The 18,820-nt window shown below is 37.7% G+C and overlaps 1 protein-coding gene across 1 annotated transcript; it reads right to left on the reverse strand.

The window, feature by feature from the left end:
* Window positions 1-2,679: 2,679 nt before the first annotated feature.
* Window positions 2,680-18,706, reverse strand: pnpla2 (patatin-like phospholipase domain containing 2). Its single transcript, XM_047347269.1, has 9 exons — window positions 16,844-18,706; window positions 12,954-13,186; window positions 10,687-10,752; window positions 8,988-9,197; window positions 8,688-8,748; window positions 8,106-8,312; window positions 6,438-6,570; window positions 5,377-5,499; window positions 2,680-4,810 (listed from the first exon to the last, which is right to left on the reverse strand). The coding sequence occupies exons 1-9, from the start codon at window positions 17,028-17,030 to the stop codon at window positions 4,489-4,491; spliced, it is 1,542 nt and encodes a 513-aa protein (XP_047203225.1). The 5' UTR covers window positions 17,031-18,706; the 3' UTR covers window positions 2,680-4,488.
* Between the last annotated feature and the right edge of the window lie 114 nt (window positions 18,707-18,820).

Genomic DNA, 18,820 nt, shown 5'->3' on the forward strand with positions numbered 1-18,820 from the left:
ATAACAAGGGATACACCTAAAAATATATTTTGAATTTCTTTCTCTTTCATGCTAAATTGCATTTTAATATCTGGTTCATAATGGAGGCGGCTGAATTGCTAAAAACCCACAAACATCTAGTGTTACAATCCTGAGACTGGGACATGATTTGCAGCCCTCTAATTTAGACATCACATTTGCAACCTATGTTAGTCCCACTGTGCTGTAAAAAGGACATCCTGGGCTTTCTACTGATGCCACATTTGTGGAGTGTGGCTAACGGAGCACATGCACTTAACTTTCAAAATGGAGAAAATCCCTGCATCCACATTTTATGGCAGCAGAGGAGGTAAGTGCTCTTTTTTTTTTTTTTCAAAACTCATGTCTGTTGCTAAAAATGACATTTCCTTCCTCTATATTTTGTGAAATTTAAGAAATATACAATAATGTTAACCCTGTCAAAACACAAGTTTTATCAAGTGTCATTTGTAGGGGACAGCTGGATTTGCTAATGACTATTTTAACCACTTTTAATGCTTCAGGAAACAGAGGGCTGAGTGAGGCAGAGAGGATCTTAATGAGAATTGTGGAAGGAGAATCAGACATAAAAACTATCAGGAGATGATGAGGAGGAATGCCAGATAGTAGAGCAGGAAGGTGAAAGTTCAGAGGAAGACATAACAGCTTTTGAGGAGCCTGAACAGGAACAAAGTGAAGACACCTGCCAACGATTATGAATGAAAAGCAATGTGTAAGCTAGGGTCGTGGAATTTATTGTAAATAGTGTCTGCAAAGGAAAATCTGATCTTTTTAAATTGAGACACATACACACAACTATTTACAACTTTGTAATGGGAATCATATATGTAATTATACAATATATTGCATTATGTTAAACTATACTGCTCCTTTTTTTCCATCAACTTAGTTTCAGCCCTATTGTGGAGGAGAATGTCTTGCAGGAAAGCTCTGGGCCTGGTGCTGGATTATGAGGTTACAAAGGCAAGAAAACATTCACTGATCTGCAGCTGCAAATAGGAGGGAATGCATTCGATCAATTGGCACAGTCCGTTGCAAAGGGAACACATCTGTTCTTTGATAGGTATTTTACCTTAATCAATGTAGTGGATATGCTAAAAAGCAACAGGAACAATTATAAAAAACAGTGCAAGTCAGCGGTGTCAGATGATAAAAATGTTACAAGAACAAGGCAGAGGCACATCTGAAATGGTTGTCAAAAAACATCAGAGGATGCAGTGACAAAGTGGCAGGACAATAAGGTGGTTCTGATGGCTTCAAGTGCCTATGGAATAGAGGTCCAGGACATTCGCAGAAGATGGTCAGCAAAAGAGAGTTGCCACATTCTTGTGCCCAGACCTGCTGTTGAAGCTGAGTACAACAAAAACATGGGTGGGGTTAATTTGTGCGATCTCATGGTCAGCTTTTACTCAATGTCAAGCCGCACTAAAAAATGGACCATTCATACTGTCATGCATGTTTTTGACCTGGCAGCCACCAGCAGCTGGATTGAGTACAGGTCAGACCGCCAGGTGTCTGGGAAATCAGAGAGGAAGAAGCTCCAATATTTTGAGTTCATGTTGCTTCTGGCTGAAGACCTGATTGTTCAGGCACAGGGTATAGGTCAGCAGGCTGACAGGGTGGCCAGTGATGATGATTAGAGGAGCAATGAAGATGAAGATTACATTCCAAATACTATGACAAGGCATGTTGAACCCCCGCCCAGTGATGGTATAAAAAAATATGGGGCTCTCCATTTGCCAACGATGGGAGAGACAACACATTCATCACGGTGCAGGAGACAAGGATCCAGTGGGAAAACATTTGTCAAGTGCATCAAATGTAACATGTTTTTGTGCGTGTCTAAAACAAAAAAACTGCTTTATGTTATACCACACATGTAGTGTTATTACTGCTGTGTAATATGGCCAAAGGCCCCATCTCTGGGTCACAGTCAAGTACAGAGAATGCATTTTAATCGGAAATCTCCAAAATGAAATATGATTTGTAATGGTATTTTGATGTTTAGATGTGCTTCAAACATCTAACTGGTTTTATAAGCACTTCTTAATGCAATTCTTTCCAGTGTTCTGAATGTTTGTGAATTTAAAAAAGGATTAATGTGTTTTAAGTATTTAGAAAATGAAAAGAAATGGAATCTATCATTTTTGCATTCTCATTAAGTGAAGAAAACTTTTATACCAAGCAAGACCCAATGTCCAGTGTAAGACGTTTGATACAATCTAAATAAATAACATTTATATAAAAACAATGTGGCAATATGTTTCTTTCAACTTTAATACTTAAAATATTAAAAGAAATCTAGATGCCAAAAGCCTTTTTCTTCTGGGTCTCAGGAGGCTATAGTGGTTTTAGAGGTCAGAGAAATAAATCTAGTATTAAATCGGGGCTTAAAAAAATCTGCCAGCAACTTATTCCTGTTTTTCTTCTTTTGAACTTGATTAGCATTTCTATAATTTTATACTTCAATGTAACTCCTTAGCTGCAGTTTATGTGTCTTGAACCACATACATCGAAAGAGGCTTTGCGGTTTATAATCAAACTTGGATAATTTGCAGCAGATGCACACTGCTGCTCCTGTTCGTCAGTGTCTTGTAAGGCAGTTTTTCTCTTCACAGCAGGAGTTACTGTTGTTTAACCGAGTTGTAGTCATGAGCAATCTTGAGGAGTACCAGTTTATTTCATGATCACAAACTGTAAATATGATGACACCTGGTGACAATTTCAGCACATTACATTGACTTGGCAAATAAATATACAGTGTATATGGAAGTTTTAAGCAAATCAGACAGCCTGATTGCTGGATTAAAATGAATCACACTGTACAAGATGCGTATTTAAAGAGCTCGGTTACTTCATAAGTAGGAAATGTGCAGTTCAAACTGATTGATCAGTTACAAATGTCAATTAACAACACACCAAAGATATCTTAAAAATAAGTCTAAGTAGCAAATAAAAAAACAAACAATTAAAACTCATAAAAAGCATTTGGAAATGAACATGACCAAACTCTATTATTCGCTACAGTATTTTCTTTTATGCACACCAATTGGTTTTAGACATTTGCATTATTACATTTGTTTAAATAAACAGAAAAAATAAGTCTTTTTAAAGCATAATGCATTGAAAATTGCATCACATAAATGGAGTAACTGCCTGAAACAAACCAGCTCTAATGTTTTCCATTTTGTCCCGCTCTTCCTGTGAGCCAGACGCAAATGGAAGCAGGAAAATGCTGCTTCACTTTGTGCCTGACTGCCTTCAAATAAAAACATCAACACTTTTTTTTAACTGTGCTATTTCTTTGTAACATCCTGTAATTCAAGTTTGTGCATGACTGAGTACCTGTGCAAAGTTTAAGTGTGTTTCTGTTGATGTAACACTCCCTGGCTGCCTGAAGCTAATGGCTTATTTCAGAATGAGGCATTGGTCCAAAAAAGTCTAACCCCCAGTGAGTGTGGGCCGAGTAAATGACAGTGCCTTTTAAAAAAACAATCTATGCTTTTTGAACTGTTTTAGATTTTGTCACGTCACGACAATTAACTATGTCAGTGTAATTTTGGGGGATTTTATGTGAAAGACAAAACAAAGTGAAGCATAACTGTGAAGTGAAAGGAAAAAAATACATGGTTGTTGAGATTATTTACAAATTTGAAAAGTGTGGCATGCATTTGAAAAGCGCTATGTTTTGCAGGGAACAAACACTGCACATAACCCTGAACACATCACCCAGACAGTGAAACAGTGCGGCATCGTGGTCTGGGGAGGCTTTTCTTCCGCAGGGATAGGGTAGCCCGTCATAAGTTGGATGGAGCTAAAAACAAGGCTACCCTGGAAGAAAACATGTTGAGCGTGCTTTAGACTCGAAGCTTGGATGTAGTTTCCCTTTTAAGCAGGCGACTCTAAAAATAGAACCAGAGCTACAATGGAATGGATTAAATCAAAGCATATTTATGCACTGGAAAGGTCCAGTCCAAGTCCAGAACTAAATCTGGTTGGGAATCTGGTCGACATCATGACTTGAAATTGCGGTTCATCCATTGTGACTGAGTTTTGAGCTATTTTGCAAAGACACATAGACAAAAATGTCCATCTTTAAATGTATAGAGCTGTGTAAAACACTTCCAGTAGTAAATCCAGCAAAAGGTGGTTCCACAGACATTGAGTTAGGGGGGCTAATTACAAATGCATGCTATTTTCATTATGTTCATTTTGAAAAAGAAAAAAAAAACTATATATACTTTTTCTTCCACTTCAGAACTATTGACAACATTGTGTTGGTGTAAAGTTTACAGAGGTATAAATGCGACTGTTTCCAAACACCACACAAAGAAGCTGGTTGCTTTTCAAATGCAATATTAACATTAAAGCTTTAACATATCTTAGTGTGAGACAGAACACAGACAAACCATTCTGCCTTATTTTTGTTTTTCACTGTTTCTAGATCAGGAGTGTGATCACAGCAGAAGCCTACCAAAAGCTCTTTGATCTGCTCAGAGGTTTAGCAGGTTTGTCACTTTGAGAATTATTAAAATAGCCTTTGCGTTCTGCGAAGTCTTGTTGGAAAAAGCTGGCCACGCGGCTTTTATCTGGTGGCATCACTCCGGTTTGGAAGGAGCCTTGCAGGTCCATATCGATGCAGAGAACCCCAGACATCAGCCGGTTCTTGTACCAGTCGAAGAGATCCTGGACTGTAGAGCCGCTGCTGTTCATCCAGGTGGGAAAGAGGCTGGTGGAACTAGCCCTGGATGGGAGGGACCTGTAATGGTGCAGCTCCAGGTGACAGAACAACCTTTCGGAAAGGGTTGCAAATGAAATTATTGTAAATAAATGCACATAAAATATATTTTTTATAATTACATGATAGGTAAAATTTTGTGCTGGCATAACTTTGCTCTCAAAGCGTCACATTCACATTTTCAGCAAGAAAAGACTTCTCAAAACCCAAACTAATCCAGATTATTACTACATGGGAAGTAGATACAGTTGAGGAGCAGAGTGGTGCAAGATTTGTTTTTCTATTTGGAGCGAGCTGAGGCAAACATACAGCTAAAGTAGTATGTTTACTGTCTTATTCAAAAACACTGACAACTGGATGTGCCAGTTAGCAACAATCTGTCATCCGGTATCAGCTTGATTAATGACACATCAGTCATTCTGCGTTCATGCCACCTTCAACGGCTAAAATATGTTTCTGCAAGTCCTGCGAAGCTGAAATCCAATCAAGATGGCACGCTGCCAACAGCAACCTCTGCCAGTCAGGTGTGTACAGACTTGTCAAAACCACAGTCTGAAATGTATACAGCATTAGGCTGTAACTGTAACTGAGCCTGTTGGTTTAGAAGCAGTTTTAACTACCTGGCAGACACATGCTGGGAAAAGTTTCTGGAAGCCTGATGGAGAATACGCTTCAGGATTTTCAGTATCTGCTCTCGAATCCAGCCCACATCCTCCTGCACATCTGGAAGCCACTCCAGAAGTCTGCACAGGGAAGACATCATCATCAGTCAGTGCACAAAGTAGGTATCCCCAGTAATAGCGATAAACATTGCCCTCAACTATCAATGCTACACTTGGTAAAGTTTGCACAAAAGCCTTAAAATAAAGTGAAATTATGGAGACTTGGTGCCATTTTTTCTGTAGTTCTATAACAGTGAGTTTAAGAGATGATTTAACCATACTCCTCACTATTCATGGTCTCAAGATAGGCTTGGGTCTTCATCCAGCCTTGATTTTGTTTCACTCCCAGTCAATTTAAATGTATAAATTGTTGATATGAATTTAAATATGGGCACATTTATGGCAATTAGCATTTTTGTTTTAGCCGTATTCTGTCTCCTGAACCCACATTTATATACAGCTATATATATACAGCATATATATACAGCCACAGCTATATCAGAATGAGATGTTCTCCTGTCTTTCTGATTTTGAGGAGTGGCTGAGAGAAATGGGCAACTGTATCATCATATTATCACATTTATATCCCAGGGAAATATGAAGTCATGTATTACTAATTAAACGTTCCTAGAAACTGTGGTCAAATTTAAAAGAGAGCAAAGAAACATTTCTACAGGTTCCAATGATTGTTGCACCAGTCATAATTAATAAACTTACTTTAATTTAAGTTGTGTCTTTCTACATTTTTCAGTGTTAAGGTTCTACACTATAAAAAGTGAGCTATTTTATAGCCTTTTCCACATTTTTACCAGGGGTGAAAATAACTGAGGGAGCTGTAATGCTTACAGATACTCAGATATTTTTCATACAAAAAAAGCGTATAAAATACATTTTGAATCTATCCAGTTTCAATAAGAAAAAAGTATTCCTTAAAAATGGCTTAAATTACTAAACATACAAGCAAACACACATTGCATTTCAAAAACAATGGGGTAAGATGTGATGAAGTCACACAGAACCTGAGAGTCAAGGACAAGGCAGACTCCAGAGGGAGAGTGTAGGGGAGCATCATGGCTGAGGCCATCCTGACAGGAAGCAGGCTGCCTAGAGACTGCATCAGGCTCCTCCTCTCCATGCAGGCCTCGAGTAAAGCTGCAGGGGGCGCCAAACATGCAGAATTAACCTTCTGTGTCTTTGTGTTAGTGCAGATCTCAAAGAAGTTAACATGATTCATAAGTTATGTTATGTATACAATTGCTCAGTTTAGTGGATATAATTTACCCCGTCTGAATAAAAGCATTTTGCCACAGTTGTTGGAATCCAAATTAGCATATCATATAAAGCCACCAGGGGCGTGAATGTGTATTAACTTTGCATTGCATTTAATGAGGGATTTGAACCATTTTTTTTTTCAATGTGGAATGATAATGCAACGTCTAATTAAATTTAAAAAAAAAGTTTGAATTCATTGTGAATTTTCTCTATTACACACTGGTCTTAATATACACATATGCCCTAACTTGTATTTGGATAAATGCACCTTGTCCAACTCGTCCACATTCTTCCTGGCAGAATTGTTAGAGTTCAATTAAACTGGATAGTTTGTTTGCATAGACCTAGCATTTAAGCACAGTCCATACATTTTTAACAGCATTTAGGACAGTTTTTCAGTTAGACTGATCAGGAAGCTTGCAAACCCAGTTTTGATGTGTTTGGTACCTTTGTCCCATTGGAAGCCCCAACTTTGTCCAACTTTAAACAATCTGTTCCAACCTCTTAACATCAGACTAGAGGAAACTTGTTAAGATGCTTAGGATCAAACCAGCATCCATGAAAGTTCATGTCTGCCATGGTCTACAAACACATAGGAACACCAATTTCACTGGCCACTGTGAAGCAAGTTTTACATCAGTATGAACTTAGAGGGTGCCATCCAAATGTCCTCAAGAAAAAATCTTTTTATTTCCTTTTATTCAGATAAGAAAAAGTTCAAGCTATTTTGTGAAATTGACAAAGGAAATATGTTCGGAGAAGTTAAGTTGAAGCTTTTACACCTAACAACACTGCACCAACTGTTAAGCATGGTGGTGATAGTATTATGCTGAGGGCTTGTTTCTCTACAGTGGGTAATGGTGCAATGCTAAAAACTAAATGTTTTTTAAGTTCAGCAAAAAAATTAAATCATTCTACCATTTCTGATAAGAAGAAATTTATCCAGCCAAAATTAAGCCAGATGCTTGATTATGGCAATACAAAACATGTGGCTGAGCAGCAATTTGCTGACATCTGAATGACCCAATGTTTCCTCATCTACAGAGGCAATTATTAAGAAGGTCAAAAAAAGCTAATTTATTAGAAAAAAGTTGGTACACACCAACACTGTCAAGAAAAATGTCTGTTAAGTACCCAAACAAGCAAGCAAACAAAACCTTCAGTGGAAGCAGTTAGATACTGAAAATGGTTTAAAAAAAAAAGCTGGACTGAAAACTTTGAAATACAATTAAAAAAACATGTTTAAGTGTTGTTTTAACCTTTAAAAAAATCTGATTTCAATAAAACAGAAAAGTAAAAAAAAAAAACAAAGGCTCCCAAAAGACTGTCACACAAAACTGTCAATGGATATCTTATTTTTGATACAGTGTCAGGTTGAGCCACAGTCAGTTCTCTAGTGCTGACACTGATCTTACCTTTGTGCATGGCGGGTGGGAGATACTCGATGATATGCTCATCTAGTGAGGAGCTGGCATGAAGCACCACTTTTGCCTCCATCTGTGGCTTATCTTCAGCTTCAGCCTCACTGTTTTTCTCATCCCTCCCTTCATTGTAAGCCTTACTCTCTTCTTTTTTGGCCAACAATGGCCGGTCTGTTTGAGGCCCAGTGTAATTAAGCAATCCTGAATTTGACACAAAATAGAAATAAGCTTTACTCGCTCATCAGTCTGTACAGAAAATAATATATCTGGTAAATGTGTTATTTAACAACCTTATAATAATCACTGCAAGCTGACTTGGTGAAACCATGTTGGTTTGGGTGCAACTTAAATAACTACAGGGAACATAACTGAATTTCAGCGCAATCACAAGGAAAGGAATCTATTGATTTGCTGACATGGCAACAGGAAGCACGAGTTCTGATAGTGTATCAGGGCAACACGCTGTGTACAAGCTAAACTTTTGTGGTCATAACACAAAATCAATTATGTTTGTTTGCAGCAAGATTTACTAATAGGAGCTTTGAGGCTTTTGGCAGAATAAAACAAGACTCTTACCATTTCTCTTTAAAAAGTACAGAGCATCTTTATATCCCTGCTTGCACATGGCCTTCATAACCTGCATTCAAACACACATTTATATTAATCTGTCATGTGTCAAAGAAGTCCAGTGTTCTCACTCCATCTTAGAAAGCCTTGCAAAATTATTCACACCCCTTAAAGTTTTTAACATTTGATCACATTACAGCCACAAACTTTAATGTATTTTATTGGGATTCAATGTAACAGAACTACACAATTAAGCACATAATTTTAAAGTTGAAAGGCAATAGTTTTCTGTATATGAGACAGGCCTACCATTGGATCCGGTGGGAAGAGAGCCCTGGAGACCCTGTAGAGGTTGGTGAGGGTGAACTGGATGCTGGTGTTGGTGAAGCGCAGCTCGTGGATGTTGGTGGAGGTGTCTCGGGGGCAGATGTCGCTCTCTCCAGAGAAGGGCGACACCGTGATGGTGTTTTTCAGCTCGTACTGTGGCAAGTTGTCTGAGATTCCTCCGTCCACGTATCGCTGAATGGTAAAAGATAAATAGCAACAGAGCAAACAGAGTCGGATCAATGAATGCACAACGTTTCCAGAAGGGGACATTCATCCACAAAACAGAAAATAAACAGGATATGATAATAGTAAGGTCATATCCTCTGTATTGATCAGGCTTTGTTTTTATTAAACATTATGAAAGGTTTAAGCTACCAGGCAGACTTTTCTGCAAAATCAATCAGACTCCCTTTAGATATAGTTTACCCCCTTCAGAATATCTGTTTTTCTATTTGTTTTTCTTTTTTCTGTTATTTAATCAAGATTATTACCAGAAGCTTCCTTGCAAACATGTCTCTAGTGACATCACATAAGGCACAAGGCTCACAGTTGTTTGTATACAGTTTGTATTTTCCTCGTTTTTACCTCTTTATTCTCATGTTTTTAAGCACATTTCTTCCTCGAAGGTGTGCACTTGGATTAAGGCACAACTGCTGCTAAGCATTTGAACCTCATGCGAGAAGACAATTATTGCCAATATCACCATTTTCTTTATCATAGCTTGGGGGGTTAGTAGAATCCGAATCTTTCTCAAACACATAGAGTTGAATTTCTTGCAGCTCAAATTCAATTCAAGTGCTTCTGAATCTCTGTCAAAATATTTCAAAAGTCGCATAGTTGTCTACTATAATTTACAATAATCCCAGCTGATTGGCTGATCTCATAAAAATCCAAATTCACACAAATCTGTTGTTTTTCTTCTGGGTGCTTTTCAAATATGTAGTATTGTGTGAAATCCTGCAGTCGAAACCCATGCTGGTTTTTTGTTGTCAGTGTGCATTTCTGAGAAGAGAAAAATAAACCACTGGTTGCTCTCTTTAAACATCGACTCTGACGAACAAACTGTGACATCAGGATTTAAGTCACAAGAGGACACTGAGCAAACAAAACACATGTGAAGCTACCTGATCACATTTTGGCTCTATAGGTTTTGACTCAAGCCAAACATACACACGCACACACTCATGGTAAACTCTGAAAATCTCGTCACAAAGGTCACAGTAGGTGGGTGGGACTGCTGGCATTGCTCAATAATATTTCTAAGGAAAAAACCTTTGTACCAGAAACACGCCCAACATGACAGAACGAGGAAAGAGTATATTTTCCACCTCCCCTCCGAGAGTGAAATTTTGGACAAACACTAATGCTAGTGGAATTTTATAATTATTGTTTACGCACTCATGCCATTAATAACAAACACATTCTGAAGGAAGGGAGGGCCCCAGTGGGCACAAATACAGACAGAGAAAATGTGCCAAAAGGAACAAAAACAAAACAGAACGAGGGGAAACACTGTGAGTAATAAAAGAAGCAAATTACCCCTACATCTCATTAGAAAAAAATCCCTGATGTCATTTTATTATGTAAAGCCTCCCAAATCACTGAGGTAAACTTAGCTTAATTAGCCTGAAAACAGAAGAATGGCAACAACAGAAAAAGGGACACAAGTGAATTTACTCACCACTCCTTGAAGTGTGGGAGGAATTAGACCACAATACACTGGGATGTAGGCACTGCAGACACATGCCTAATAATAAAGCACATCATCAGACAGAGAGATATATTTACACTGTAATAAATCACATTAGGTTATACTGACTGAATGAAACAATTTAGAATTGATTAATTGATTTCAACTGGAATCAAGTCAGTGGCAGCTTTTTAATTTTGATACTATTTAATTGTTTTTTAGACATTAAAATAATTATTTGCTCCCCCCAAACAATTTGGTTTCAAATATACACAAGGACATATTCTGAATTAAAAACAAACAAAACATTACAAAAAAGGGGGCAAAACCTGATCGCTCAAACTCTTTAAACAACCTTTTTACTCAAATACAGAATGTTTTATTTTTCTAGTTTATTTGAATAAAGTTTTATTAACATATCTTTGAAGTATTTACTTATCATGTAAGATTATTTGGTTAAATTCAGTTAAATTCAATTAAGTTTATTTATATAGCACCAGAACACAAAACGTTATCTCAAGGCACTTTACGAAGTCAATTCAGTTAAATTATACAGATTTCACGTCAGTACATATATTCCAATTGATCCCAGTCATCAAACAATACAGACAAATTCAGTTTATTATTCAAACTGGCTAAAAAGTTTTCTATCTTAAGGAAACACAGCAGATTGCATTGAGTCAGCGACTTGCAACATTTACTCCTCCTGGATGAGGAGGACAGAAACAGTGGACACTCTCTTCTATTGCACTGCTGACTTTGCAGCAATCCCTCATACTGAGCATACATGTAGCAATGGAGGAAAGAAAAACTCCCCTTTAACAGGAAGAAACCTTCAGGAGAACACAAAAGAGCACAGAAGCACTGATCCAGGACTATTTCCTGTGTAAAAGAAAATAAAAACTTTAAAAGCAGTAGTAGCTCCTTTGGTGGCTTCATCTATGAGAGAAAAAACAGCTAAGCAGATAAACTCTGAGCCAGTTTTAAAGTCTAGAGTATGAAATAGAGCACATACAGTTAGACATAGTAAAGGCTCTACCAGTCGCTCTGTCTAGGGGAGACAGGGTTAAACACTGCAAGACAGGGCCAAGTGTATCATCTGTAGAAGAAGAACATTAAGTAGTTATCAGTAGTAGCTCTGTCAATGCCCCCTTCTGGGAAGGTGCTAAACACTGAGCCAGACCAGGTGGGGCTTCTATGAAGAGAAATAAACATAGAGAGAACATAAAGTAAAAAGCTGAATAACAGTAAATAATCCAAAATTGGAAAGTAGTAGGAGAACGTAGCAGAATGAGGGAAAATGGTCATTATGTCCTCCAGCAGCCTAAGCCTATAGTTGATTGTCTTTACAGATGTGAGTTTATTTTATTTCTTTCGTAGTGCAGCACTTTGGTGCAGTGCAGCACTTTGGTGCAACTTTCTTTTTAATCTGAAAAACAACTAAAATCTTAAAGCACTTATGGGATTTCTAACAAAATTCTCAGAGTTGGAATGAAGATAAAAAATATCAAACGCATCTTGATATTTAATTAGTTATCATCCAGCTCAGGATAAAGTGTAGACAGATTTTGAGCAGAGCTTGGCAGGAAATGGGTTGCAGGTGGGCTCCAGAGCTGGCTCAAGGCACAAGCAAATGGACCAACAACAAGGGGTGTGTGCTAATGGCACCACTCTCTAAAATTACATCACTCATGGTCTATCTTCCTTCTGATAGTTGCATTGTACATCTTTAGGGCCAGTAGTACTAAAGAGTCTGTGAGTTAGTTAGTAGAACCACTCATTGACAAAAGACAATGAAAGCCACTAGCTAGACCTTTCTGGAAAATCAACCAAACTCACTTGACAACATAGTCAATTTTCCTATTAAATTTATTATTTTTTTAAATGTTATATATTTAGGATAAAATCTACTTCTAAATATACTGGATCAAATTCTGCTTAGGGCCCCATACAATCTTTAGCTGACTATTGCAAAGTCACTATATACATTATAAATAGTAGTATGCTACTACCACCTAATAATATTGATTTTTAAGAAACAAGACTATATGTTTTAGTCAATAAAACTTTTTCTAGAAAACCTTTTAAACATTTTAAAAGCATAACTGCTTCTTAGTTTAAGCAAGACATGACGTAAGATGTAAGAGTAAGAGCGTGAGAATTAGAGGAAAAGCTTGTTTCACTCCAGAGAAGTGAGAATTGGCAACCCTGGAAGTTATGGAAAAAGTGTCCCAGGCCTAATTTTATGTTATAAATACCTGCACTACCTCCTCCTTATTGTTGAAGTGAGACACCAGGACGTTTTCTCCGTCTGCGACTCGGGTCAGAGAGATTCCCAGCCGCCCATTGGCCCGATGGTGGCTATCGGCGGGCAGAGTGCGCCTCAGTACATGACGGACAATCTTCACCAGGTTAAAGGAGGGATGCATGGGTCCAAGGAACCGCTTCCTCGCCTCCTTGGCAACTTCAATGATGCTTGCCCCAGCATCTCCTGCAGGATATGGAAGGAACGGACGTTCATGATCATGTGAACAGCAACCAAAGATCAGGGTTGGACAACACATATTGCTTTAGTGAGAGTAAATTATTAGACTGGTGTTAGATATGCGAAATCTTCTAGACAAATAAACAACATCTTGCTGCTTTACTTAGAATGCAAAGTAAATGTAGCACCTAATAAGTATACTACTGAGGGGATCTAAACAGTTAGAAAAGATCTTAGATAAGATGTGCATACACATCATCTGGGTACATAGGAATTATTGAGCAGAGCCTAAGGCTAGAAAAGAAATCCAATAAGTAACAATTTAAACAGTAAATAGCAATAACAGTGACAAGGTACAATAAAGAACAACAATTAGCACTGTTTTGTTTCATATTTATGCACTAAAATCCTAATTATATGGTGATAATTAAGTCATTAGATGATCCATGTAATTCTAAAAACCCAGCAGAAAAACATAACATGGCTCAACTAAGAAACAAAGCTTATTTCTTCTATTATTTAAACATAAAATTAAATTGAATGACTAAGTTCAACTATGGAAACTTGTCTTGAGTCACTTAATGTTCTAAAACAAGTAAAGTATATTTATACCTTGAATAAATTAAAGGTATTGTTTGATTTAAAATAAAATATTTGAATAATTTTACGAGAACTTCACTTCAGTCAGTCATTTAATTTGTATTAGCGAATGTCACAATTTTAAAGTGGTTGGGTTTTGGTTTTTGTTTGTTTATACACTCACCGGCCACTTTATTAGGTACACCTGTCCAACTGCTTGTTAACACAAATTTCTAATCAGCCAATCACATGGCAGCAACTCAATGCATTTAGGCATGTAGACATGGTCAAGACAATCTGCTGCAGTTCAAACCGAGCATCAGAATGGGGAAGAAAGGTGGTTTAAGTGACTTTGAACGTGGCATGGTTGTCGGTACCAGACGGGCTGGTCTGAGTATTTCAGAAACTGCTGATCTACTGGGATTTTCACGCACTACCATCTCTAGGGTTTACAGAGAATGGTCTGAAAAAAATAAAATATCCAGTGAGCGGCAGTTCTGTGGGCGCAAATGCCTTGTTGATGCCAGAGGTCAGAGGAGAATGGCCAGACTGGTTCGAGCTGATAGAAAGGCAACAGTAACTCAAATAACCAGTTGTTACAACCAAGGCATGCAGAAGAGCATCTCTGAACGCACAACATGTCGAACCTTGAGGCGGATGGGCTACAGCTGCTGAAGACCACACCGGGTGCCACTCCTGACACACAGGCTCACCAAAATTGGACAATAGAAGATTGGAAAAACATTGCCTGGTCTGATGAGTCTCGATTTCTGCTGCGACATTCAGATGGTAGGGTCAGAATTTGGTGTCAACAACAAGAAAGTATGGATCCATCCTGTCTTGTATCAACGGTTCAGGCTGGTGGTGGTGGTGTAATGGTGTGGGGGATATTTTCTTGGCACACTTTGGGTCCCTTAGTACCAATTGAGCATAATGTCAACACCACATCCTACCTGAGTATTGTTGCTGACCATGTCCATCCCTTTATGATCACAGTGTACCCATCTTCTGATGGTTACTTCCAGCAGGATAACGCGCCATTTCATAAAGCACGAATCATCTCAGACTGGTTTCTTGAACATGACAATGAGTTCACTGGACTCAAATGGCCTCCACAGTCACCAGATCTCAATCCAATAGAGCACCTTTGGATGTGATTTTGTGGTGGAACGAGAGATTCACATCATGGATGTGCAGCCGATAAATCTGCAGCATCTGTGTGATGCTATCATGTCAATATAGACCAAACTCTCTGAGGAATGTTTCCAGTACCTTGTTGAATCTATGCCACGAAGGATTAAGGCAGTTCTAAAGGCAAAAGTGGGTCCAACTCGGTACTAGCAAGGTGTACCTAATAAAGTGACCAGTAAGTGTATGTTGATTATTTTATTATGATCTCTTTCACCATTTTCTCTGGGTTAATGTTGTTTATGTTATGATTTGGGGTTGTTTGGTTTTTGGTTTCTGTTTTTTTCTTATGTTTTTCACAGTTAAGGTTTTGACTCGTTCTTTTGTTAGTATTCTTCTTAAATTTTGAATCATGCTTTTGTTTATTATTTTTCTAGTCATGTTTTAGTCTTGTTCATGTTTTGTCAAGTTTTGTTTGTATATTAGAGTCTCTGTTTTTGCCGCAGCCACATTTTGTTCTGTCTGTCAATTAAGTTTATTCGGTTCACCTGCACCATGTTAATCAGTTTTGTTTTCCACCTGTACCATGCTCCATTTATACACACCTGTTCAGTTAGTTGTTGCGGAAACATTTCTCATGCTCATGTCTTGTTCGCAAACCAAGTCTTGTCTTTTTGATCATGCCATGCCTGTCTTGCCTGCCCGTTTATTTTGTTCCTGACCTCCTGCTGAATGTGAGTTTTCGTAATTAAACCTTTTTTCACTTACCATCACAATGCCTGCTTGTCTGCATTATGGGGTCCAATATCTCGCAAACCCTAACAGATTATTGCCATTAGGTTCTTGCTGCATTAGTTCATGCTTTTGTGTTCAGTGTCTTAGTTCTAATCATATGTTCTTTGTACATTTCGAATTATTCATAGAATAAGAATAACTCTGTTTATCTCTTCTCCTTATTTCCAGCTCAGCTATGTGTTAATTTGTCTCTGCTTCAATACAATCAAGCTCATTCTGCTTGCCTCTATCACACTCATGCCACTCAACTATTGTTTTTGCTATATGTATGTTCTGTTTCTGAATTGTTCTGTTTCTGCACTATTGTCATGTCCACATCGCCTCATGTCATGCTGTAAGCTTTTGCCTTGTTTGAATTAATTTTTTCTACGCACTGTAGTGCTCCTGTCCTGCTGTCTGCATTTTGGGTCCTACTCAAAGTACTTCATCACAAATGAAGTTAGATTAACCTAAATGTTTTTCTCTTCAAAAGAAGGTTGCATTTAAGTTGACTCAACTTATATCTTAAATGTACCAACTCAGTTCAAGTGAGGAATGTTGTTGTCTTAGGTTACTTAAGTAACACTAACCAATTACAAAGAATAATGTTTATTTTGACCACTGAACATGTGACATAACGTTGCATTTTTTTCCTGTATGACGATGAACACATACTGGTAGAAGCAATGTTAGCTGTGGTGAATACTGTAGGTTTATGGTCTCAGTCTTATCCACATTGTTGCTCAGGTCAGCTTGAACCTCAGCAAAAACAAAAGTTTAAATTATTCAATGATAAAACGATATTATTCATGTAGAGTTACCTGATGGACCCAAGTGTTTATTTTGTTAAATATTGTAGCAGCTTCATTTCTGCATTAAGATTTGCTGTGGAGTTTTACAGTGACATGTTGAAATATATTGCATTACAAGAGGAGGCAGACTTTATGTGCCTTTTAGTTAGTCGTTGTTTTGGTTTTGCTATCAGCCTTAACTGTGGCAGAAAATGAGCTGTTGTAGAAGACTTGAAAAGCTGGAATTTAAATTAAATTGTGTGTTATTTGTATGGGTTTACTGCTACATTCATACAGCCAATTTAAATGGAACCTAAACTTTTGCCATTCATGCTGGATTCATAGCCTCTCTATTCTATGTAGGTGCATAAAGACAATGACAGGTACCTACCAAGACACACTCCAGTGACCAAAGCAGTGGCAGTGAGGGCCCCAGCAGAGGCTCCATAGATGTGTCTGGCGTTCTGCACCAGGAAAGGAGCCTGCTCCTGCAGACAGCTGGCCACACCGACATGGTAGATCCCGAGGAAGCCGCAGCCTGCGAAGGAGATGCTCCATGGCGTGTCTAAAGGGAACATCCTGCGCCTACCAAAAAAAGAGCCTCGCTTTGAATTTAGATGTTATCGTTCACGAAATAACTTATTTTGCAACTAAAGACTATATTTTTAGCAGTTCCCCTTTGACAGTTACCCACTTCAAGTTTACATAATTTAGAAAAAAAAATACGCAAATTCCTTGATACTTAAAGTTGTTAGCAAGTTTAGTTTAAACCTAGCTCGGATCGAGGTAATAAATACGTAGTAAACTTTGGGCGATTGTTATTATTTCACACGCTTTGTTTGCATAATCGAGAGGGAGGGTACAGGACGAACAGCTTGTCCAATCTCATTTCATCCTTAAAAGAACCGTAACCAATCAGAATTGAGCCAAGTTGTAATTTTAACCAGTTATAGGTCAGATCGCAGATTTATGGGTGAAGTCAGTACGCGGTCACTTTTTCTAACGTTGTGAAGTTATTTCCCTTGGCGGAACATTTGTTTTGTTTTGCTCAGTGTTTATGTTCCTACTTTATTTTTAGACTTTTTTTCAGGGACCAGAGTAGGACTTATTTGGAAGTTCTTTTACAATACATGTATTTAGAAAATAACATTAATTAGAAGAAAGGTGTGTTGATTTCCTACATGGGATTCTGGAACCTTCTGTTGACATATCGATCGCTTTAAACCACAATGCGGTATATGAACCTTTTTTTTTATTCATTATAGAGACACTTTTAGCAGGTGGCTTTTTTAAGCATTGCCTGCACATCGAAAGATATTCAAATTTTAATATAACTAACAAATATTTAGAAGGTTTTGTCACTAATGGAAAGTTAAAAAGGTGATAAACCCCCCAAATATCTGGTACAGAAAGTGCACTCTGAAATGTCACTGACTGGTCACTTCCTTGAATAAACTGTTCACAGAATAAGACAACAAATAGTCCATGTTGTGAAAGGATAAAGGTCCATATTAGGACATTCTATTGTGAAAGTAGCAGCAGCTACAGTTCATGTTACTAAAAATGCAACTCCCTGAGCTCTTTACTAAGTTGTAGGGATACTACTCAATGATGTGTCACTCAGACGGCCAAAAACTACAGCTAAATATTTAAATTACCGCTACAGTATTTCACTATTATATTTAAATGCACGGATGAAAAGGTTACATTAGTAAACATTAGAAAACATTATGGTAGATGAACAGCATTTTGAAAGATATCATCATATAAAGTTGTTAAACTCTGATAACGTAAAGTTATCAAGGTGCACTTAAGCTGCAAACTGGTTCAGGCTACTTCGTTTGAGCCAAAGTTTGACTCCTTAAAAGCCATGGTGGAAATTGCCTTTGATAGGGAAACTGATGGTAATAATGACACTAATATATTTGAATTTTTCTTTGCATATTTGCCATTGGGGTTCATAGGACAACATGGTGGGACTAACTGGAAGGATTTGTATCCTTTATAGGTCTGTCTGCATGTCAATTATTTTCAGTGGATGTCAGGGGTGATGTTGGGACTTGAAAAACACCTTAATCAAACAAAAAAACTAACTAAAAACCCAATGTAGCTAAAATGATCAATCTTTGATAATTAATTCTGGCTATTCCAGTCAGCCCTGGTCCTACAGATATTACATAATACTTTTAAAGTTTTTATTGCTGCGGAACTTTCCCTAAATCCTTGTATTGTCCAGCTCGAATGTTTCGGTGCAGCTGGGCATAATACAAATAAATAAATTTAAATAAGAATTTAATGAAAAATATGAGTAATGAGAAAGAAAAAATGTGATGTTACTAGAGGCATGTGTCAATGGAAGCTTCTTTTT

Source organism: Girardinichthys multiradiatus, chromosome 2 (genome assembly GCF_021462225.1).
Source record: "Girardinichthys multiradiatus isolate DD_20200921_A chromosome 2, DD_fGirMul_XY1, whole genome shotgun sequence".
NCBI lineage: Eukaryota > Metazoa > Chordata > Actinopteri > Cyprinodontiformes > Goodeidae > Girardinichthys > Girardinichthys multiradiatus.